The sequence below is a fragment of the Ictidomys tridecemlineatus genome, chromosome 15 (genome assembly GCF_052094955.1).
Source record: "Ictidomys tridecemlineatus isolate mIctTri1 chromosome 15, mIctTri1.hap1, whole genome shotgun sequence".
NCBI classification, from domain to species: domain Eukaryota; kingdom Metazoa; phylum Chordata; class Mammalia; order Rodentia; family Sciuridae; genus Ictidomys; species Ictidomys tridecemlineatus.
In genome coordinates this window covers 6,206,730-6,230,132 of record NC_135491.1, presented here as the reverse complement: position 1 = coordinate 6,230,132, position 23,403 = coordinate 6,206,730, and the positions used below count along the sequence as shown (strand labels likewise).

Sequence of the window (23,403 nt, the reverse complement as noted above, 5' to 3'; positions counted from 1 at the left end):
TTTTTTTAAAAGAGAGAGAGAGAGAATTTTTTAATATTTATTTTTCAGTTTTCGGCAGACACAACATCTTTATTTTATTTTTATGTGGTGCTGAGGATTGAACCTAGCGCCCCGTGAGCACGTTACCGCTTGAGCCACATCCCCAGCCTCAGAATTACAGATCTTTCTCTTAAAAACCACAGGCCATCCATATAGCTAATGAAAGAAATCTCAGGGAAAAAAAAAGAGTTTCTCCTTCTCCCAGGCTACAGAAGTGCAGAAATCATACTCTGGTATAAAAGGGTTCTTTTGCTATTTCAAACAAAAGAGCTGTGTAAGACCTGGTCTGCGAAGAACACTGTCAAGTATCCTTTTCCTTTCCAGTAAGGAGGGGTGTAATTCTGAGTGATTGTCTTACTGCCAGTTGTTCTGGCAGTAACATTTAAATCACATCTGTCTTCTCAAAGGTGTAAACACTGGGGAGCATCTGTTTAGCCACAGGACTCTCTGCCTTTCCCCTTCTTCCTTTAGGCAAGCCTGAAGGTCAGGTATTGATGCTGGAGCCATGAGATCAAAGCTGGATATAGAGTTGTCCAAACTTTGTATTAGTGAGGAAAAAACTTGTGTTTGTGTTAAGCTACTGAGATTTGGAGGTTATTTGTTACTGTGGAAAAGACTAGCCCAGTCTGACTAATAATACACAAAGACACCATTGGATTTCATATGTAAACAAAAGGATGGTTTAGAAATCTGTGGTGGTGTTAAGTGGCTTCATGTTAAGTGGATTTTCCCTAGGGGCCAGTGCCCTGGGATAAAAATAGGCCCCCAGGAAGGAACAAGTGCCTAACCAGGTGAGCCCTGCCACACTAACAATAACACTCCTCCCAGGAAGGAAGTCTGCTGGCTGCAACAGAGGTGAGACAGCAGGAGTGGGTTGCTGGTGAATCAGCTTCAAGAGTCACATGCCTGAGGGGATGGTACCTTTATAGAGTGGCAGTCTGGCTCTGGAATCACTGGCTTGGAAATTTCATCTTGATAGTAGCCTAGAAGTGAACAAATGTGGACACAATGACTTGGACTCGGTTCAATTCACAAATAAGTGAAAGATAATATTTACTGAGCACCGGCCATGCAGCCAGTAAGTGCTAAGTCTATTCATTCATTCATTCATTCATTCATGCAGTAATAACCTATGGAGGTCCTAGTTCTTTCAGTCTTTAGAAAGGAAACAAACACAGCCCCTGACCTCAGCAAGCTCACAGTCTGGTAGGAAGACAAGCTAACAAACAAATGAGCAAGTAACTGTTGAACAGGTCAGGAGGAGATAGCACTAAGGAGGACAATAAAGTACCTCAGGAGAAAAAGGGTGCCAAGGGGGTTGGCAGGTCACTGTTTATATGGGGTGGTCAAAAAGGACATCACTGGGAGGGGCAACTGAGCGGAGATCTAAGGGAAGCCACAGAGTGGGTCATGGACATCTGTGGAGGGTCCCTCCAGGCAGAGAATTTTCTGTTACCTGATTTAGTCCACATCAAAGCCCAAGAGGTAGGTTCTGAAAATTATTACCCATTTTTTTTTCTTTCTTCCTGAGCTGGGGATGGAGCACAGGGCCCTTAAACTCTACCACTGAGTTATGCCCCCAGCCCTCTATAGGAGAGTGTGGCATCTATACTTTCCAAAGACAGCTGTAGCAATATTTCTAGTCTTGTGTGCTCTTCGGAAAAGGTAACCCTTTCCACTAAGAAGCAGGGCTCTGAACCCTTCCTTTTGGATTTGAGGCCTACTATTGCTCCTACCAATAAAGATGGGCATAATTATGTAATGACATGCCCCCTCCAAGGCCAGGTCATGCACCTGGCTGGCTCACTCAGGATGCTCCTGTGTGGAACTGGGTTTCCATAATACGAGGCAGCCTAAAGTAGCCCATAGACTTCATGGAGGGGTCCAGATGAAGAGGAACTGACCCTCACACAACAGTCAGCATCAGCCACTGGACATGCAAAGAAGCATGTCTTCTAGGTAATTGATATACCAGCTTTGGAGTCTTCCTGCTGTGGTCCCAGATGTCACGCAGCAGAGACAAGCCAGCCCCACCTGCTTGCTCTGAAACCCTGACCCACAGAACCCATGGCCATGACAAATGGCTGTTTACAGAACTGCATTTTGAGATAATTTGTTCCATAACTGGATCAAAGAATAACCTGAAGCACAGAGAGGTTTAATTGCTTATTTAACAATAGCTCCCAACTCATGAGTTCAACATACGTAGATTGAAATCTTCACAATCACCTTTCACAGAAGAATAACTTTTCCCTTTAAGATGTGGAAGGAGAGGCTCAGAGAGGGACAGTGATTTGATCAAGGCCATACAGCTCTTCAAGTGGCAGATCCAGAAATATTATTTTAATTTCTCACCAACTCTATAAGCCAGGGATACGCATCTCATACTTGAGACTTACAAACTGCTGCTCAAAGACTATGCACCTAGAAAGCGGTAGAGACAGAACTCAAATCTGGACCTATAAAGTTCATGTTCTCAAATGGCACAAATTCATAAAACAAAAACAAAAATTTCACTGGTTCTTGGGCTGCAGGTGAGAACATTCTTTCAGTCTTTAATATGAAAGCTGATGCTGTGTAGAACTGAGCCAGGAGGAATACTGGATTTTTCAACCACAGACATCTGCCTGTCCCCTACTCTTACACTGTCACCAGCCTTGTCTCAGCCACTTCTACCTTGTGCTATTACAGAACTAGAATTCCTGCTTCTACCCTCATCCCTACAATCTATTCTGAAAGCAGCAATTAAATCTTAGATCCTGTCCTTCCTCTGCTCAACACCTTCCAGTGGCTTCCATTTCAGAGAGTAAAAGTCAAAATTCTTAGCCCATAAGGCCCTACGTGATCTCCCATGTCCCACTCACACTCTGACCTCTCCCATACACCCTTGCTCACTCTAAGCCAGCCACACTGGCCTCCTTGCTTTTTCCCAAAACATGACAAGATCTTTCTGCCCCAAGACCTTTGCGTTTGTTCTCACATCTTCCTAGAATGTTTTCTGCCCATGTCATGCTCATGCCATCACTTTCTCCAGTTCTCCCTTCATATGTCACCTTTCTGGACAGATCTTTTTTTGATACTACTCATAGTACACACTATCCTCCTCCCACCATTTCATTTTTCCTCGTAGAGCTTGTCACCACCTGACATACTCTAACTTCCTTATTGCTGACTCCTCTGAATAGGCTGATAAGCTGCAAGATGGAAGGTTTTGTTTGCTTTGCTCACCACAGTACACCCAGAGCCCAGAACAGGCTGAAACCCGAGGCTCCAATCCTCAGGCAAGCCATCCATTTATTTTACTTATTCAATAAAATTTTATTAACATCTACTATGCGTCAACTACTATGTTCCTCCTAGATTCCAAGACGCAACACAGCAAGAGGGCTAAAGGCTAGACTCCATCAAAAGCGCGGAGGGACAACAGCCTAGGTGACAGTGACATGTCGCCCGCCCCCTTCTCAGAAAACCTGGGCTGACTCAGCTGCCAAGGCGGAGCATCTGTCAACCCCAGAGGCTTAACCTTAGCCACGCCCACCAGCGTCCAAGGGGGCTGGGGTCCTAGCGCGCGGAGAGGTTCCGCAGCCTCTCTAGTCCAGGCCCCAGGGCGAGGGGGCTCCGCTTCCCAAGAAGGGTCGTGCTGAAGTCACAGGCTCCACAGCCCAGCTGACTCCGAAGGAAGCCAGGAACTTCCCTCACCTCTGGACTTGAGAAGAGGGGTGGGCGCCAGAGTTTCTGCGGTCAGAGCCGCAGGAAGTGGGACTCACCTTCTCTTTGCCCCAAGGAAACTTCCTCTGGCGCCGGAGACGCTGCGCACGCATCCTCTTCCCGGAGGCAGGGCTCCCGAGCAAGCGCAGCGACCTCCAAACTGCCCCCGGGCTGTCTACCTGGGAACTTCATTTCCCAAGTGCCTTCGCGGCAGATCAGCTGTCTAAGCCGGCTGGGGAGAAACTCCCTCGTCGCTTACTTCCACCCTCTTCGGAACTCCACTTCATCCCACTGCGCATGTCCCACTGCACATGAAGCCAATCAAGATAAACTACGGGGCATCTCCCCACCAATCAAAGGTACCTCTTTAACTCCGCGCGTCTTCTTGGTAACGCCAACCGCTTCCTCCGCGTCTTTCCATGGCAACCTCGGGTTGTTTCCTTTATATGTAGAAGTTTCCGGAAAGGCAGAAGAAGGTTAAGTCGATCCTTTAACAGGGTCTACAAAACCGTGGTTTCACCTAGTCCAGATCGGAATCTACTCTATTTCCCAGGGTGCTCTACGGGGGCCTCCAAGGTCAAAGAGGCGTGTGGGGCGGGGAAGCCAAGCGCGGGCGCGCGCACAGCCCTCTGGGAAATAGAGTCCTGGCGCTTGGCGCGGAGGAGTCTGGGTAGAATAGCTGGGAAGTGTCGCTGGGTTCCGGAAGTTCCCGTGAAGAGGCGCGTGTGAGAGGAGTTAGGTTTATTTCTCCTACCGAGCTGGGGAAAGTCTGTTAGCCGGGCGGACTGCAATCTCGAGGTACGCAAATGTCGTGTCCGGGGTCACTGAGAACCCTGGAGACTCGTGGGCTCGGTTCTTCCCGAGGGGCGAAGCTATACTATTAGCGCAACTTAGGCAAAAATCTTGTCGTCGTGGGCGGTGGAGGTCTTGATGGAATCTTGAACCCTTAAGTCAGATTCTTCCTAAAGTGAGACGAGTGTTTCTATTTAGTTGAGGAGACCGGGCGAAAGAGAGGGACGAGGCTTCTAAAGGCGGCAGATCTGGGCAGGATCTTGAGGAAGAAAGGGAGTTCTTGAGGATGTCCAAGTATTGAACGTTGACTAGAGCGCATTCTGTGCCCAGGCGCGGTGCAGTCACAGCAGCACTAAGACATAGCGCAGGTCCTCGCTGTCATCGGATGCCTTTGGCACCAGGATCATCTCGGGAATCAGAGTTTTTCGGATTTTAGAAAGACAGTATTTCACAACTAGGCAACTTACTGGCGGAATCTGGGACAGTGATTGTGTCATCAAAGTTTTCTGCGTGGTGTCGGGGAAAGGTGTATACGGACTTCCACTGACTAGAAAGAAGATTATATGTAGTCGGTGGCAATCCAGGTTAGGATTTCCTGTCAATTTATGACTGAATTTCAGGTTTTCAGGGACTTTAGGTTTTGGAATTGTAGAGAAGGGACTGTGAATCTGTTGCAGTAGCCCCATTTGGAACATGTGGCAACTGAAGCTCAGGGAGAGTAAATGATGTAACCACAGACCCTCATTAAGAAGGTGGCAAGACTCCCAGACTCCTGGGTGGGTACCTTGGGCTTCATTCAGAGGCCTCACTCCCCATTTCTTCCCTTTCAGGTCTAAGAGTATATGAAATGGGAACAGAACTGTGATTTGGAAATTATCTCAAAGTTGGATGTTGGTGAGAGTGCGGTAGTTAAGGTAAGGGAGGGATCCTGCTGCTGTGAGGCCTGTGGGGTGCAGGGATCACTTCCGTCTAAAGGGGGAGCTTTAAATGGGCTCCAGTGAACTCGATTTGTGGGGATGCATACCCAGTGATGCCAAATTCTAGGGTGTTTCAGAAGCTGAAAATCTCATTTTTAGGTGAAATTTACCAGTTTTCAAGTTTTGTTAAACTATGTTGTTTAAGGAATAATGACAATGAAAACGTCTGTGTGTTTGGTACAGATGCAATTTAATTTAATTTATTTATTTTTGGTGGTGCTGGGGATTGAACCCAGGACCTTGTATGGGAGGCAAACACTCTACCAACTGAGCTATATCCCCAGCCAGAGATGCAAATTTTTTTTCAACTATTTTCTACCTGAGGTTGATTGGATCGAAGGACACAGAACACACAGATATGGAGAGTTGACTGTCATTTCTGTTACTGTGGGTCGTGGTTTAAAAAAAAAGTTTCAGAAATATTGCTGTTGTAGAATAGCAACAGCTTTGGAGGCCAGCTCACCTGGCTCAAATCTTAGATATGATAATCAAGAAATCCCAGAAGTATGGTCCCATTGATTCAGTTAGAGACATTTGTTATGTCAACAATTATTTTAAAAGCCCCTGCTATACAACAAGCACTGTGCTGGTGCTAAGACACAGCCGAGAGCAAAATCAAAGGTCCCAACAAAGTATAGACACTCATTGCCAGATCTCACAAACACCTATAAAGTAAGTACTAAGCATGGTTATGAGGTTGTTTTACAAGTTCTGAAGTACAATGGAAATGTGGGGCTGGAGTAGTTTAATTAAATGTAATTCTTGTTGATTCCTAAAGGGAGAATCACTTCAGAAGTCCCGCCCACTTCTGAACATTTGGGGGCTCATCCAGCATGGACAGGGAGTCAACTGTAGAAGGAAGGGAGAGTTTCTTACAGCTCCCTTCCTGTAGCTCTGCCAGCTGGGAACATGGAAGGGAAGGAGGAGGAGCTTGAAAGAGGTTACTGGGACATGGCGGCTATGGCTGAGGTAAGTTGAGGGTTCCTTTATCTTAATTGATTACCCTCAGAAGAAATCCAGCCTTCCTTTGTACCCTGCTTGCTGTTCCATGATGGCTCCCCAATTGTCTTTTTATGGTAACGTTTCATACCGTTGCTGTCCTGCTATGGAATCCTTGTTGCATTGTTGCTTACAGGTTAAAATGCCCACTCCTGCATGACCTGGTTTCTGCCTACCTCTCCAGCATCTTCTGTCATTTTGCCAGATAACCAGTACTCCATTTCTGATCTGATGGTAAAATGTTACACTGTACTTTCCAATCTCTCTGCCTTTGCCTGGGCTATGCCCTCTGCTAGAATATCCTGCTGTTCTTGTTTGTGGTAACATGTTATGCAGCCCTCAAGAGCCAGCTCATCTCCCCATCTTTCCCAAACAGAGTCAGCTTGTCCTTATTCTGGCCTCCCTTCTATGCTCTGATGACTTCTCTGTAGTGTAAATCCACCTGTCTCTGCCCATATTGTCAGCCCCACAAGAGTACATGCTTCTCGGGAGAGGAGATGATTGGGATTCATCTCTGGATTGCCAGGGCCTAGCACAGGCCAAGCACACAGCAGGCTTTTGAGGTGTTTGTTGCGTGAATGAATGCTAAAAACTTTTCTACCTGGTTAATACCTGCTTGTCTTTAATGGTCCAGTTTGAATGTCCTCTACTTCAGGAAGCTTGGCTTTATCCCATGGTAACTTTCCCTCTCCCTTCCAAGGTTTATTAGCCCTGTCACAGCCCTGCCACCTCAGGGTTATCATCTAGCATCCCTGAGTCTGCATCAGACAGTGAACTCCTCAAGGCCAAGGCCCAGGTCCTTGTCCTGACACCTGACCATGTCCCCAGCATCTCAGTGGGATCTGGCACACAGCAGAAATGTTTGTTGAATGCATGCTCTGACCTTTTAACTCTCCCTGTATAAAGCCCTCTGTGGCTCCCTTGAGCCCCAGGGTTCAGGTCCCTGCTTCTGTCATCTACACCTTCCAATGTTGTTCCAAGGATCCCTATCCAACACATTCTAGGAGTCTGTTTAAGTCAGCATTTTCACTGCCATGATCAAAAACCTAAGAAGAAAATTAGAGGAGGGAAAGTTTATTTTGGAATTCACAGTTTCAGAGATCTCAGTCCGTAGATGGCCAAATGCATTGCTCTGGGCCCCAAGGAGAGGCAGGACATCATGGCAGAAGAGTGTGGTGTAGGAATGTGACTCAGAAGCAGAGGGAGAGTGCTCCCTTCACCACAGACAAAATGTATATCCTAAAGGCATGCCCTCAGTGACCCACCTCCTCTAGCCACACCCTACCTTCCTACAACTATTAATCACTATCAGTGAATTGATGCAATAATTTTAGGCTCTCCTAAGACACTGTCTCACCTCTAAACTTTCTTGCATTGTCTCTCATGAGATTTTGAGGGATACATAATATTGAAACCATAAGAGTTTGAGGAACAAAAGCTCAGTAAGGCCCTCTGCGATCTGGCTCTTGCTGTAAAACCTTTTTGACTCATTGCTCTCAACAGTGGATGGACAGTAACAATTTGAACTACAAGTACAAGAAACTCCAATTCAAACTGGCTTAAACTTTCAGGAGACTGTTTATATGGATCACATAACCGAAAGTCCAAAGGTGGGGGTGACTCCATCTGCCTCAGTAATCAGGACTGTTTATTGTCCCTGTTTTCTCCACCCTGCTTAGTACTGGCTCCGTCCTTGGTGAGTCCTTGGTGACTCCTTCCCTTCAGACTCTGGCCCTTTCTCCCCCTGCTCCAGGATCCTAGCCGCCAGGACCGTGTGCTTCCTTGTGTTATTCATCAGGTGTTGGTTGTGTGTCTGCTGTGCGGGAGCCTTGTTCTAGGTGATATGGTCCCCATCCTTGTGATACGGTCCTTAACTGATATGGTCTCCATGCTTGTGAAGCTCACACGAGTGGGAGTGTGGAGGACAGTGGATTAGTTTGCGAGGGCTGCTGTTAACAAAGTACCACAAGTTGGGTGTTTTGAATAACAGACGTGTATTGTCTTAGAAGTTCTGGAAATTGGGAGTTAGAGATGAAGTTTTTGGCAGGGGTGGTTCCTTCAAGGACTGTGAGGAGAGCGTTCCTGCCTGTGCCAGCTCTGGTGGTGTGCAGGCCACTTGGCCTTCCTTGGCTTGTAGAAGCATCACCCAGATCCTGCCTTCACCTTTGCACACCATTCTCCTCTACCTTTGTATAGTCTCCTCCCTCTATATGTCTGTCTCTGTGTCCTCGTTTCTGTTTTTAGGATACTGGTTGTGTTGAATTAGGGCCCATTCTAATGACCGCAAATCAGTCACCTGTGTAAAGAACCTATTTTCAAATAAGGTTTTTTCCTGAGGTATGGGGGTTAGGGTTTCAACCTGTCTTTTTGGAGGGTCACAATTCAATCCATGACAGTAAATTCTGTAAGTAAATCATGTAGTATGCAGGTGGCGTTAAGAACTGTGGAAAAGATAATGTGGGGAAGGGAATAAACCAGGTTAGGGGCTGGGGCTGGAACTCAGCAGTAGAGCGCTTGCCTAGCATCTGCGAGGCCCTGGTTTCGATCCTCAGCACCACATAAAAGTAAACAAACAAAATAAGTGTATTGTGTCCAACTACAACTAAAAAATAAACATTAAAAAAAAAAATAAAATAAAGGTATCTGTCCATCTACAACTACCAAAAAAAAAAAAGAAGAAGAAGAAGTCCAGGTTAGGTTTGCTGTTTTATGCAGAGGGTTTGGAGGCGGCCTCCTAGAAAAGAGACTTTTGAGTAGAGAACTGAGATCTTAGGCTTTGAGTGGGAGCAGGCAGTGGTCCAGGGAACAGCAAGGAAGTGGTGTGGCTGGGCCAGAGGGGGTGACAGGAGAATGGAGCAGGTGAGATCTGAGGGGTAGCTGGGGCCATGCCTGTACAATCTTGGAAACCGTCTTATGGACTCCCTGGGTGAGTTGGGCTCTTGGAGTTTTGGGAACTGAGGAGGAGGAAGATCTACTGCAGATAAAAACAAGATCCTCTCTGGCTCTGCTCCCAGCTTCTGTTTAGAATCAGCCTTTGGATATCTGCCTTAGTGTCTTGTGACTGCAGTGACAAAACACACAAACTTGGTGGCTTAAGAACAACGTAAATTTATTCTCTTAACAGTTCTTGAAGTCAAAGCTCAAAATGACTCTTAAGGGACCAAAGACAAGTTATCATCAGGGCTGGTTCCTTCTGGAGGCTCCAGGGGAGAATGCCTTGTTTGCCTCTTTCAGCTTCTAGAGGCTTCTGCATTCACTGGCTCCTGGCTGTATCACTGCAGTCTCTGCTTTTTGTCATTGCATCACCTTCTCATTCCTGTGACTGCTTGTGTCCTTCTTATGAGGCCTCTTGTGATGACATTTAGAACTCTCATATGGTCCACTTCCCCATTTTAAGATCCTTAACTTCATTGTAGCTGCAAAGTCCCTTTTTGTCATAAAGGCAGCATTCTTGGGCTCCTGGGATTGGGGTATAGAGATCTTTGAGGCATGGAGGCATCATTCAGCCTCAGATGTCAAAGGGGAGCTCAGACTCCAAGTGTCCCAAACCAGAGTCAGCATCTGCCTTGAGAACTGCTTCTCCCACCTATCAGTAAGCAGTGATTCTGACCTTTCAGTTGCTCAGAGTAAAAACTTAGAAACATTTCAGGCATTTCTCTTTTCACACTCTATGATTTTCTGTCAGGAAATCTTGTCTGTACCATCATCAAAATATTTGGAACTCTAACTTGGGCGTGGTGGTGGATACCTGTAATCCCAGCAGCTCAGGAGACTGCGACAAGAGGATCATGAGTTCAAAGCCAGCCTCAGCAACTGTGAGGCACTAAGCAACTCAGTGAGACCCTGTCTCTAAAAAAAATACAAAATAGGGCTGGGGATGTGGCTCAGTGGTCCAGTACCCCTGAGTTCAATCCTAGTATCCCCCCCCAAAAAAAAAATTGGAATCTCATCACTTCTCACTGGGATTATTAGATTGGTCTTTGTTTTTATCTTTGTGCTTCTGCTCTTCTCACTTCTCTTTCCACCCACAGGAGAATCCTGTTGAGTAAATGCTTCATTAAATTTTTTTTTTTTTAATGAAGCACGGGTGATGAAATCCAGACACACTGAATGCATGACACAATGAAAACAGACCCCACATGGGTCTAGAAGGAGGACTTTGTCACCCAGAAGCCTGTATGGAGCCTGTCACAACCCTCTTACACCTCACATAAGTATCCTGACATTTTTAGATACCATTTCCTTATGCTGTTTGTGTTTTCAAAATAGTTTAATTACCTAAGTGCACATCCCCATGGCCCCTCTTTTGGTTTTCTCTGAAGTCTTTGATCTGTGGGTCCCTCTTCCACCCTTCTCTTCTTTACAGTTTGTACTTTGAAGAACCCGGGCAGTTTGACCTATGGACTTTGTTTCAGTCACTTGCTGGCTCCATACTCCTGGTGCTATCTAGTGTGTCGTAGTGGTGACTGGTTCAAGGGCTTCAGTTAGACTTGGGTGCATTCTTTGTGGCAGGACAGAGGCCCAGAGCCTTTGTGGTCCTGGCAGCCATTGGCACTGCCTGCCTTGTTGTCTGTTCACTCAGCAGGGTACTGTTCCAGTGCGGTGTCCCCGTCATTTCCGAGATGGAACACTTTCGTAGTGAGGCCTCGCCCCTCTTCAGCCGGGCAACCCAGAGATTCTCTCCCTTTACCTGCCAGTTTTCAGTATAAGGAGTAGGGTCCCTGCAGTCATTCTTCCAAGATGACCAATTTATTTATACACTTGCACATGTGTGTTGGACATTATTCTCAGAGTTTTACAGAGCATTTTCACTGATGTCAGTGGATATACCCAGACTAAATCCCACAAGGACAGGAACAGGTTGCCTCCCCTGCTGCCCTGTGCCTGGCAAGGAGCTGGCAGCAGATGCCCTGATGTGACTGGATGCATGAGCGACAAACTCTGCTTGCTGAACAGCTTCCTGCCAAGCACTTGCAGGCACCAGCTCCCTTCATCCTCACAGCACTCTCACTTTAGTGACAAGGAACATGGACGTAAAGAGGTGGAATAATGAAGTCCCACAGCTCATAAATAGGATCTGAATTTGAACCAACAGAATCTAAAACCAAGCCCCTGAATGGTCAGCCTCCTTGGGGTCATGCATCAGGTAGCAACTCTTGTCCCTCCACTACCTAGCTGTGTGGCTTAGAGCAAGTGACTTTGATTCTCTTTTCTTCTACAACCTGGGAATAACCCTGCCTCAGAGAGGAGCTGGATATCCAGTGATTTGCTGCACCTCGAGCGCTGATCCCATTCCCAGCACAAGAGGCGACTGGACAAAGAAAAGCCTTCAGGTCGGAGGCCTGGAGAGTTGGGTTGGGAAGTGTAAGCTGGGGGTAGAGGCCTTCCCACGTGCCACATTGCCCAGCAGCTTCTCAGTCACTTCTCCTGCCTGGGTAACCCTGATGAGATGGGACTCACTGGTCCCTTTCACTAGTAGGCCAGGAATCAGGCTTAAGGGGCCACCCATAGTGGAAAGTAGTGGGGCCAAGCCTCAAACCCAAACTAAACAGAGTTAGTTTTTCATTCTTAAAATATTCCTTTGTGTGTGCATACACACACGTCCTTACACATGTGCCCATGAACACACTAATGAGGATCTAGAAAGGACAGTTCAAATAGCCGTAGTTTCACCTTGTGATGGGGTGATGGGGATGGGCAGCCTTTCACTTTCTCTTGTCAGTACTGAGCATTTTTATTTTTATTGCAGTGCTGGGGATTGAACCCATAACCTCACATATGCTAGGCCAGCGTTCTACCACTGGGTCACTTCCAGAGCCTTTGAATTCTTATTTTAAATATGTATTAATTAGTGAAGAAATCTAGCATCACTAAAAGTTGAACAGTAGACATGCAGCTTAGGTGGTTGTATTGCCTAAAGTGGATCTGGCACCACATTGGGGCAGAGGGTTGCTTCCAAAGGCTGTACTGACTCTGATCAGGCCTCTGCTCTCCTCACCAGTTTATAGAAAAACAGGGGCAGAGGGGCAGCTAGATGTAGGACCTTAATTTAAGTCAGGAGCATGGAAGAATAGAGAGGCTGCAGGGGTATGGCTGAGGAATGAAGGTCTGCCAAGCCACACAAGCCAACTGCACACCTGGGCCTCAGAACTTGACAATGTAACTACAGAATTACCATCAAGAAGTCAGACAAATCTCTGTGTGTACTTGGAATATGGTCTAAGGTATTAAGGAATAGTAAGTAGTTACTATTAATACTGCAGTATTCACAGGGGAAATTAGAGGTCCCGTGGGTGCTGGGTCCATCCGGTTAATTATATGCATTTCCCTGCTTGTGTGTGTTTGAAAATTTCCACAGTAATACAAATTAAAATTTTGATCTAATACAAAAAAAAAAAAGACAAAAGCAGGAAAATCAATGGATTTTTTAAAACTTTTTATTATTTTTAAAAATTTATTTTCTTTTGAGAAATCAATGGATTTTAGATCAGGCAGATTGGGTTTAAGTTCTGCCTGTGTGAGTGATTTGACATCGTTATCTCCCATCCAAGACTGTTTCTTGTCTGCAGTATACAGGGCTCTTGAGTGTCATATCTCAAGGTTCCTGTGAGGCTGAGAACAAGATAATTACTGCCAAAGTCCTGGTAAACTGAGGGTTAGGGTGCCCTGAGTAGGTTGTTGGGCTCTTTCCTGGCCCCAGCACTTGATTGACTAAGTGTGTTTGCATTTTAGGAATTTGTCACCCTCAAGGATGTGGCCATGGATTTCACCTTGGAGGATTGGGAGCAGCTGGGGCTAGACCAGGTGGACCTGTTCTGGGACACAGCTCTGGACAACTACCAGAACCTCTTTCTTCTGAGTGAGTGCTCTTCTGACTCTGGGGTCCCAGTCACTGTCCTACTTGGGGATCACCTGTGCTATCACCCACCAGTTGGAGTCCCAGCTTCTGAGTGCCTAGGTATCAGCATGGCCCAACCCAGTCATTCTCAATTGGCTGCCTCTGCCTGCCAGCAGACATTGGCAATGTCTGTAGACATTTTTAATCCTCGCGTTTGGAGCAGGAGTACTATAGTGGGTGAGTCCAGGGATGGGGGGTGCTATAGTGGGTGGAGCCCACAGATGCTGCCACACCTCCCACAATTCACAGGACAGCACCTCCAGCTGAGGGTTATCCAACCTTCAAATGTTAGTGGAGTGAGGCTGAGAAGCCCCGTCTGGCTTCCTGCCTGCCTCTTCAGCTTCATCCCTATGAATTTCCTACTTGTAACCATGGAGTCATTCCTTAACCTTAGGGTCACTGTGATTGCCGTCCCCTCTGCCCACAGTTCTCAGGGCTTCCCTTTATTACACTGAGCTGTGACCTATGAGAAGGCCCTGCCTCACTCTCCTCAACTCCTTCATGGCTCCTTAGTGTTCTAACTACTTAATCTGTCATCTGAAATGGGAACTTCGTAGGGGCAGGATTTTTAACCTGCTTTGTTCATTGGTGTCCCCAGTACCTACCATAGGACTCCTGTGAACCATTTCTGAGTGAATAAGCAGTGGAGTAGCAGAAACTGCTGTGTCATGAACCAAGTTCTCTGCTGGTCAAGCTCTCACTCAATCTTTTGGTCACCCCATGAGGAGGTTGGATTGCCCTCTTTCACTGATCATTCTGAAACTCAGGTTCACAGAAGGGAAGTTGCCTTCCCAGCCAAGTTAGGGTCCCCAGGAACACCCCCAGGTTTGACGACTCGCAAGGAGGACTCCCAGGACTCAGCCTATGGTCAGACTCATGGCTGTGATTTACTACAGAATCTTCTTAGTGGTCACATGGGATTCACTTAATTCCCCAGCAACAAGATGTGACAATACATGTGAGATGTTGTTTACCAGGGAAGCTCATCGGAGATTCAGGGCCCAGAGTTTTTATTGGGGGTTGACCATATGCCCCATTTGCCTGGCACAAACCCAAACTCCAGACTCACAAGAAAAGCAGGTGTTTCTTTTAAACCATATTGTTTGCTCAAATTGTTTAGGCCTAGCGAGCCTGCCTTATCAGCTCTGGGGATGTGGGAGCCCTCTTTAAAGCCAGGTGTGCCAGCAGGCTTTTCCCAGAGGTCTAGTTGGACCTGCTGTGTCCACCCACTTCTGCACAGCAGCCTCACAGACCCAGCCCCAGTGCATGTCTGGCATTTCCCAGGCCCCAGCATCCCAGTTCCCCATCACTGTCACCTCAGCTACTTATTTCCCCTTTTTAGGTCCTCAATTTTTTCTAAGAATAATTTATTCTAAAAGATTAAAAAATAAATAAAAGACTACATGTTATGGAAACTTATTTGATAGAATTTTGTCACACCAGGGCAGATCTTCTCCAAACTATAGCCAGTATGTGCTACGGAAGCAAGGTAGGGGAGTCCCTGCTGTGTGCAGGATAAAGTTGGGAGAGCTGAAAGATTCCTATTGGACATATGGTTGACTTTCCACATTGTGATTGACTGCAGTGTCATTCTGTCTTTGCAGATCCCCCAAGACCCAGCCTGATCTCCTATCCAGATGGTGGGGAAGAGCTGGAGGACCTGGTAGAAGGAAGCCCAGAAGCAGCTGGCCCTGGTAAGTGGAGGGGAGGGCCCTTGGTGTACCTCAGAACCTCTGCCTGAGGTGGCCAACCCCCAGTGTGTCTGCCCAGACATCTTGACATCTGGCCTGTGGGTTTCATTTATCCCTTGGTGTCTGTCCCTTCATTTTAGAGGGGATAGGGATGCTTAAGCAATACTCAATCTGACATGCCTGCTGTGTATCCTCTTCCCTCGGCCTTTTGCACAGGCTGTCCTGGTGCCTCTCCTGTCCTCTTTTCTTCCTTCCAGATTCAACAAGGGGAGGCTGTTGACTCCCTGTGTCAGTCTCTGCCCCCTTCCTGCCTTGTGCCTATGAGGCGTAGACCCCCCAGTCTGTCTACCTCTTTTCCCTCCCTTTACATAGACCCAACCTTTCTCCCTTGCCCTGGGCTTAGCAGAGTAACTCATTTGGGAGTAACTCAGGCCCAGGACTGAATGCTGCCAAGAAGATCCACTCTGCTGTCTCCCGGGCCAGGGTTCCTTTGATTGAGTAGGTCAGTGAGGATTCCTGTGGTGCTTCCCCTGGTGGAAACATCCCTGGGAGGAAAGAGCAGAAGCAGGTGCCTCACCTGGGTGTGGGTGGCTTCACTCAGTGTTACTGTATCAGTGTGAGGAGGTGGGCCCTAAACCAGAGATCACAGGATTCCGGGACTCTACCTGCCCATCAGTCTGCATCCCTGTGCTTGGCTCACTGCCTATGAGTCCTCTGTAGCCTGCTGCTCAGCACCAGTGTCACATGAGGGAGACCAATCCAGGCACATGCTCCCCTGACCTCTCATTTTTGTTTCTGTTACTTTAACATAGAGGATATTTTCAAGTAGAGACAACTAAATATATAGGTAGGCATGTGTGTGTGTGTGTGTGTGTGTGTGTATACATGTACATCTCCAATAGTCACAACTGTGCTGCATTGTTATCACTCAGGTCTTCTTCCTGCTATAACTGCAGATTCTGCTAGATTCATTCTGTGTTCCCAGCTCTCTACATCATGCTCAGCATGTAAGAGGGGCCTGGTACACGGCTGTTGATGTGCTCGAGGCATAGGCAGCAGCATGCACAGAGGCATGGTGAGAAGAACAGCCAGATAGCTGTTGGAGCAGAAGCACAGAAGATGTGACAATGCAGAGCAAGAGGTGGCTCTGGAAAGATTTTGTTTCAGTTTCACTTAACAGGCTGAGAGATGGGCAGTATCTGAGATGTTCAGTGGATAGAGAGCCATGAAATCCGCAAAGGAACAGACTTGAAAGAATATGATGGTTCAGGATGGGCTGGGTGGGGTAGGGGGACTGGAGGTGCGGAGAAAGCAGTGAATTTCATGTTTTGTGGGGTCCCAGGGGTGCACAGCTTGGTAGTTGAGGGTGGACCAGATAAGGGCAGATCTGCTTGTTCAACTTTGGAAAGGGGGCTGTCAGGGGTGGTTGAGAGTGCACCTGAGGTACCTTGCTTTTTGTCCTTGAGAATTTTCTGTGACTGCTTGTATGTCATCTACTCACAAGTCACAGTAGAGGGTGCTGAAAGCTCAGCTGTTTCAGAGAGAACACAAGGTGGGGCACTCTCAGCAGAAAGCAGTGTGGGGTTTTGGGGATACCTCAGAGTAGGGTGGTACTCAAGCTAGGACACAGAACAGTTTGCCTGTGAAGGGCACTTGGGCACAAGAGTCCTGTTATGGCACAGATAAGAAAGTTTGGTAAATTCAAGGACGTGCAGGAGTTCTTTGGGGCCAGTACAGAGAATGCTGGATTCATGCACTTGCATTTCTCTTCAGAGGCTCTGGAAGTGTTTATTGGGGGAGTGATGTAGCCAGAGCTGGTTGTCACACAGCCCCTGATGGCTTGGTAGAAGTTGATGATTGACACAGGAGAGGGAGGGAGTTGACATTCCCAAGGAGGTCTGGCAGAAAGTGGTGAGTGGGAGTGGGGATGCAGACTCCCAGGATTCAGATGTGGAGGACTGGGTGGGTGATTGGGTCATTCTCCAGGAGTAAGGACCAGGATAGAAAGAGCAAAATTTAGTGATTATGTAGGACAAAGTGGAGGGGAGGAAAGAGGTGAGCCCAGGAGACTTTGGGGAACATGGTCATTGATGTAGCTATGAGGGTTATGGCTGGGATTCTCCCTCTCAGTTGAACTCCTGAAGTTTCCAGATTCCCTTCTTGAGAATGGACTCTTGTTTCTTGATGCCAGTTTCAGACGGGACACCACTTCGGGCCCCTTTCCTTTAACTCCCTTGATGGACAGGCTGGACTCAAGACATATCACCCCTACTGCCTCTTGTCCACATTCTCAGCCCACAGCTCTGGTCTTTCCCACTGGAGACATTTGTATTCTCTCTTTCAGATATGACTGAGACCAAGGCCTCTCCTCTGCATCAGGATTTCTTAGAAGAAGGGCTCTCTCAGGAGATTTTGGAGGCATTTTCCAAAGATAGCCTCTGGAACTCCAGTTTTGAAACCTGTATAGGTGAGAGCTGGTTAGATAGTTTTCTGGGAGATCCAGAAAGTCTTCTGAGGACTGATGTTGCTATCAACGAGGAAAGTCCCACAGAATGCAATCATGAATTCAAGAGTGGCCTCAGTCCTTGTTCCCTCCTTTCCACCGGAGAAGACTCTGTGATGCATGACGTTCCTGAAAAGAGCCTCACACCAGCTAAATCAAAAGAATGTAGGAGTGACTTTGGCTACTACTCAGACCAGAGCCAGCAGGATTCTGTACAGGGAGAGGAGACCCTGTATAAATGTAGTGAATGTGGGGAAAGCTTCAGCCGGAGTTACCACCTTATCCAGCACTGGATCATTCACACAAAGGAGAAGCCCCCTGTGCGTCCAGAGTATGAGAGAAGTTTCATCCAGAGTTCCTACCTATTTGTTCGTCCTGTGACTCATACAGGATACAAGTCCTATGTATGTAAGGAATGTGGGGAAACATTTAGTCAGAACATGCACCTCCAATGGCATCAGAAAATTCACACTGGAGAAAAACTCTGTAACAATCAAGATCATGACTGTCCGTCCAATCGTGCACGACCCATTAAATATCAGAAAACCACCATAAGTGCTAAGTCCTACAAATGTAATGAATGTGGCAAGGCTTTCAGCCAGGCCCTTCATCTTGCTGGGCACCAGAAGACCCACATTCAGAAACACTACGAATGTGCTTTGTGCCAAGCAGCCTTCAACTTGAAGAAGCATTTCATCCAGCATCAAAAGACCCATGCTACAAAAACTACCTCTGAGTGTCAGGAGTGTGGGAAGACCTTCAGGCGGAGTTCGTTACTCATTGAACACCAGGCCATCCACACTGGGGAGAAGCCTTATAAGTGCAATGAATGTGGGAAAGCCTTCAGCCATACATCCTCACTGAAGATCCACCAGAGGGTTCACAGTGGAGAAAAGCCTTACAAATGCAGTGACTGTGGGAAAACCTTCTGCCGGAACACTCACCTTAATGAACACCAGCGAATTCATACAGGCTACAAACCCCACAAATGTCAGGAATGTGTCAAAAGTTTCAGCCGACCCTCACACCTGATTAGACATCAGTCCAGTCATACCACAGAGAAGCTCTTTGGCTGCGCTGAATGCAAGGAGACCTTCAGCCACAAAGAACACTTGGTGCAGCATCAGATAATCCACACCATCGAAGCCCCCTACCAATGTCAGGAGTGTGGAGAACGCTTCATTTGCCATTCAACCCTGAATTGCCACCTGAGTACTCACACCAGAGTAAAACAAGGATTTGATACAAGCAAGAAAATTTTGAATCTGAACTCAGAACAGAGAGAGTATCAAAGGCTCAATGAGAAACGCTTTAAGTGTAACAAATGCGAGAAAACCTTTAACTGTAGCAAATACCTAACTCAGCATGAGAAGATTCACACCAGGGTAAAGTCTTTTGAGTGCCATCAGTGTGGGAAAGCCTTTGGCCACAGTACACAACTCAGTCGCCATCAGAGAATCCACTCTGGGGTGAGGCCATGTGAACGTGGTGAGCACAGGAAAGCCGACCATAACCTCTCCCTCACTGAACAACAGTCTTCCCAAAGTGAGCACTCCTTTAAGTGTAACGAATGTGGCAAGACCTTCAGCCAAAGTGCTCACCTCTCAGAACATCAGTTAATTCACTCTGGAGAGAAGCCCTTTAAATGTAAGGAGTGTGACAAAGTCTTCACCCAGAATAACTACCTTATTCAGCATCACAGGACTCATGCTGCAAAGAAGCACTTTCAGTGTAGTGAGTGTGGGAAGACATTCCATCAGAGTTCATGCCTTTCTAAGCATCAGAGAATTCACACGGGGGAGAAGCCCTATGAATGCAGCGACTGTGGGAAAGCCTTTGGCCTGAGTGCTCAACTCATCCGACACCAGAGAGTTCACACCGGAGAAAAGCCTTATGTTTGTCAGGAATGTGGGAAATCCTTCAGCCAGAGCTCATGCCTTTCCATCCACCGGAGAGTTCACACTGGAGAGAGACCATACATGTGTAGCAAATGTGGGAAAACCTTTGCCCAGAGAGCAAATCTTACACAGCATGAAAGGATTCACACTGGGGAGAAGCCTTACGCCTGTGGAATATGTGGCAAAGCCTTTGGCCTCAGTGCCCACCTAGCTCAGCATCAGAGAATTCACACCCAGGAGAAACCTTATCACTGTCAACACTGTCAAAAGACATTTCGGTGCTATTCCAGTCTCAACCGACATCAGAGGCTTCACACTCAAAAGTAACAAGCAGCAATACTGTCCGCTGCCACTGGGTGGCAGCAGAGTCCTACACATCTGAACATGTTCATCTGCATACAAGATATGAAACCAACATATTGAGAGCTTCACCTCTCACAATAAATAAACCTCTTTATCAATAAAGATTGATTAGAAAGTTTATACATATGGGTTTCATCCAAACAACGAGACACAAAAGTTGAGAAGCTGTGTAACATTGGAATTCAGAAGTAGATCTGGAGCCAGTCTGCTTGAGTTGTGTTCACCTCTGCCATCTACCACACCAAGTGACCTTGGGAAAGTTAAAATCTCTCAGGGCCTCGATGTCCTCTTCCCTAAAATGGGCATAATAATCACCTACCTCAGGGAAGTTGTGAGGGTTAAATAAAGTCAAGTACTTAGAACTACTGACTGTGAGTACATGTCAGATAAAACACAAATATGCTGTTTTATATTAAAAGAAGTTTTTGTTCATCTCCCTCTTTTTAAATGCTTGTCCTCTGTCCTAGCCTTTTCTTACTGAATCCACAAAAATCCAAGAGGAGTATGTAAATTTCCACCTTGAATGGTTAGAACTCTACTTGTACTCTCCCAAACCTCTCACTCTAAGAAGAATCTTCTCCCTGGCCATATTTGCAAACCATCTCTTTCCATAGTCTTCCTCCATTTAAACCATTACTTAAGCCAGTTGTAGTGGTGCATTCTTGTAATCCCTGCTATTTGGGAGGCTGATGCAATAGGATCAGAAGATTAAGGCCAACCTGGGCAAATTAGTGAGACCCTGTCTCAAAAAATTAAAAGGACTGTGAATACAGATGTAAAGCACCCCTGAGTCCAATCCTCAGTACCAATAAATGAATATGATGTGAGACCCAAATTTTTCATGGGAGTTAATGGTACTGCCAACAGCTGAATTCACGAATGGGTTCTGCTGATAGCAGGGGCAGTGTGTAAAGCTGCCTTGGGTGTTAACGCAAAATAACTCACATGGAAGAGGTGCTTGGAGCTGAAATTTGTTATAGAGATGTTAATTGATGACCATTTTTCTAAGCTAGCCACTCACTAGGCACTTAGCGAGGCCAAAGGGCAGGGAGTGCAGATACGATTGCCCTGACCCTGAAGCTTCTGGAATCCAAAAGGGAAATGAATGACTCCACAGAGGATCACTGTCAACTGACAAGTGACATCTTAAAAATGCTACTTGCCTTATTAGAGGAGGTTCTGGGACCACCAGGGATTATTGTTGAACCTGGTGAAGGGATCCTTCCTGCTGGAGCTGCCCATTCATCTTGGCCAAGCTAACTGTCACCTCATGGAACGTGACCAGCTTAAATACCTCATCAGCTCCTGACTTGTCCCATGCTCACTAAATGACCCAGTCACATTTGCTGAAGCACAACAGAATCTTACAAAGATGTGGGACGCTGACGATATTGCATATATCTGGGGTGCTGGGGATAGACTGGATGTGTGTCCTGTGCAGTGGACCTTGAGTCCTGATGGTTGGTTTTGTAGTTGAAATGGGGGCTTCCTGGCTGCTAGTTGGGCCCACACCACAGGGGAGAGCTTTCTGTTTTTCAAATGGCATGTGTTTAATTACCTGAGTTTTTGTGGGTCCCTGTAGAAATACCCTCTGTGTGTGCATGTTGGTTGGTTCTCTGATTAAAGTTTTGAGTTTAAAAGTATTTCCTTCTTTGGGCTGGGGTTGTGGCTCAATGGTAGAGCACTTGCCTAGCACATGTGAAGCCATGGGTTCAATCTTCAACACCACATAAAAAATAAATGAATAGGGCTGGGGATGTGGCTCAAGCCGTAGCGCGCTCACCTGGCATGCGTGCCGCCCGGGTTCGATCCTCAGCACCACATACCAACAAGAATGTTGTGTCTGCCGAAAACTAGAAAATAAATATTGAAAATTCTCTCTCTCTCTCTCTCTCTCTCTCTCTCTCTCTCTCCCTCCCTCCCCCCTCCCCACCTCTCAAAAAAAAATAATAAAGCTATGAAGAAAAGGTACCTCATTTAAAAAAGAAAAAAAAAGTATTTTTTTCTCTGTTCCTGATGCCACATTGCCTGGCTACCAGGTGCTCATGTGCCAGTGGGGAAGGGCTTGTGAAAGTGAAAGGTTCCAGCTGGAGAGACAGACAATAAAGTGAAGTCAGCAGTCCTCCAGTAGATGAGAGCAGGGAATGGGTTCTGGGGTGTATGGAAGCCCAAGTGTATAGGGCTGCTGTAACAAATGGCCATTGACTTGGTAGCTTATAAACAACAGAGGTGTAGCATTCATATTCTGGGAAGTCTAAGATCAAGGTTCTGGCAGGTTCGGTGTCTGATGAGGGCCCATTTCCTGGTTCCTGGACAGCACCATCCCACTGTGGAAGGGCCAAGGAATCTCCTTGGGTTCTGTGATAGGCGCACTAATCCCATACATGAGGCCCAGAGGCCTCATGCAAACAATCAAATTGGGGATTAGATTTTAGAACATGAATTGGGCCGGAGGGACCAGCTGTGTGAAATGAGTGCTGAAGAAGGGCTTCTGAGGTGACTAGCAGAGATGCAAAAGCAAGGAGGAAGCCCTGTGAATGTCAGAGAGTCCAGGCAGAGGGAGCAGCCAGGGAGAATGTGGAAGGATGAGAGGGCTTGGCGCATTCAGGGGAGCAAGGAAGCCTGTGTGGGCTGGAGCAGGAGGAGCTGTGGTGTGCAGGTCAGGTCTAGACTGCATGCCTCAGGCAGCACTGAAGGACTTGACAGGCCCTAGCAGAGATGTGGGCTGCTGCTGGAGGGCTGAGGGCAGAGATGGAATTGACAGGCCTGTTTAGCAGGATTCCCTCGATGTGTGACAGAGTGGGGCAAAGGTGGAAGAAGGGATCAGTGAGGAGGCAAAGGAGTGTAGTGGGAGGGGTAAGAGGTAGTATTGGAAGGAATGGGGGGTGAGGTGCTTTCTATATTTGGGCTGCCGAGTTGATAAGAGAGAAACCTGGAACTGCTGGTGGGCACTTTGCCACCATGAAGAAAGACCCTATGGGAAAATGAACCCAGGGAGCTCCATGGGGTCTTGGCACTAATCCCCTGCCTCATTCAAACAATCACATTGGGGATTAGGTTTTAGAACATGAATTGGGCCAGGAGGACCAGCTATGTGAAATGAGTGCTAAAGTAGAACTGAAAGCAAAGAACAGATTACCAGCAGACCATGTAAGCACCTGGATTTATCTGTACCTGAAGGTGAAACTTTTTAATCATCTTAGCCAATGAATTTCCTATTTACCCTGAGCACCATAATACTCTTGGCTGATAGCAAATCTCTACTTCATACCATAAACCATTTAAAAATCTGGTTGGATAAAGTTTTAATTCTAAAAAAATCTTATAAAAAACTCAGGAGAACTCCCCCCACCCCACCCCCATAACCTTAGAGATGAGAAAGGCTGATTTCTTAGCATGATAATTGGTTCAAGAACTAAAAAGGAAAACAGATTTGAATGCCTGAAAGTTTAAAATTTCTGTATAGCAAAATACACCATAAAATTGAAAGAGAAATAACAGAAAACATTAGTCACATATTAAAGGGTAAGTATAC

At 46.7% G+C, this 23,403-nt stretch overlaps 2 protein-coding genes across 11 annotated transcripts in view; one reads left to right on the top strand and one right to left on the bottom strand.

Annotated features, from left to right (window-relative positions):
• Vrk3 (VRK serine/threonine kinase 3) overlaps positions 1 to 4,265 on the bottom strand; it is a 35,865-nt gene extending 31,600 nt beyond the window's left edge. The window contains exons 1-2 of one of the 8 annotated variants that reach the window (XM_040278820.2): positions 4,111 to 4,262; positions 946 to 1,022 (exon numbers count right to left, since the gene is read on the bottom strand). The gene's annotated coding sequence lies outside the window, so the exon portion shown is untranslated. Of the gene's footprint in view, positions 1 to 945; positions 1,023 to 3,806; positions 3,952 to 4,110 lie in introns of those variants that run through there. The other 7 variants (XM_013365873.4, XM_021721052.3, XM_040278819.2 and 4 more) reach the window with 7 other exon arrangements.
• Positions 3,982 to 21,508, top strand: Znf473 (zinc finger protein 473). Of its 3 annotated transcripts, none has more exons than XM_078031584.1 (7): positions 3,982 to 4,106; positions 5,370 to 5,453; positions 6,295 to 6,485; positions 11,759 to 11,848; positions 13,248 to 13,374; positions 15,018 to 15,107; positions 17,449 to 21,508. In XM_078031584.1, the coding sequence occupies exons 3-7, from the start codon at positions 6,426 to 6,428 to the stop codon at positions 19,830 to 19,832; spliced, it is 2,751 nt and encodes a 916-aa protein (XP_077887710.1). In that variant the 5' UTR covers positions 3,982 to 4,106; positions 5,370 to 5,453; positions 6,295 to 6,425; the 3' UTR covers positions 19,833 to 21,508. The 3 variants fall into 3 exon arrangements, with proteins under 3 accessions (XP_077887710.1, XP_077887709.1, XP_005341714.3); XM_078031583.1 differs by lacking the exon at positions 3,982 to 4,106 and adding an exon at positions 4,275 to 4,545; XM_005341657.5 differs by lacking the exons at positions 3,982 to 4,106; positions 11,759 to 11,848 and adding an exon at positions 4,275 to 4,545.
• The last annotated feature ends 1,895 nt before the right edge of the window (positions 21,509 to 23,403 follow it).

Coding starts and splice junctions, on each gene's coding strand:
- Znf473 (XM_078031584.1), top strand. CDS start 6,426: ATGGAAGGGAAGGAGGAGGAGCTTGAAAGAGGTTACTGGGACATGGCG. Junction 11,849..13,247: donor GGACAAAGAAAAGCCTTCAG/GTCGGAGGCCTG, acceptor TTTGCATTTTAG/GAATTTGTCACCCTCAAGGA. Junction 13,375..15,017: donor CCAGAACCTCTTTCTTCTGA/GTGAGTGCTCTT, acceptor CTGTCTTTGCAG/ATCCCCCAAGACCCAGCCTG.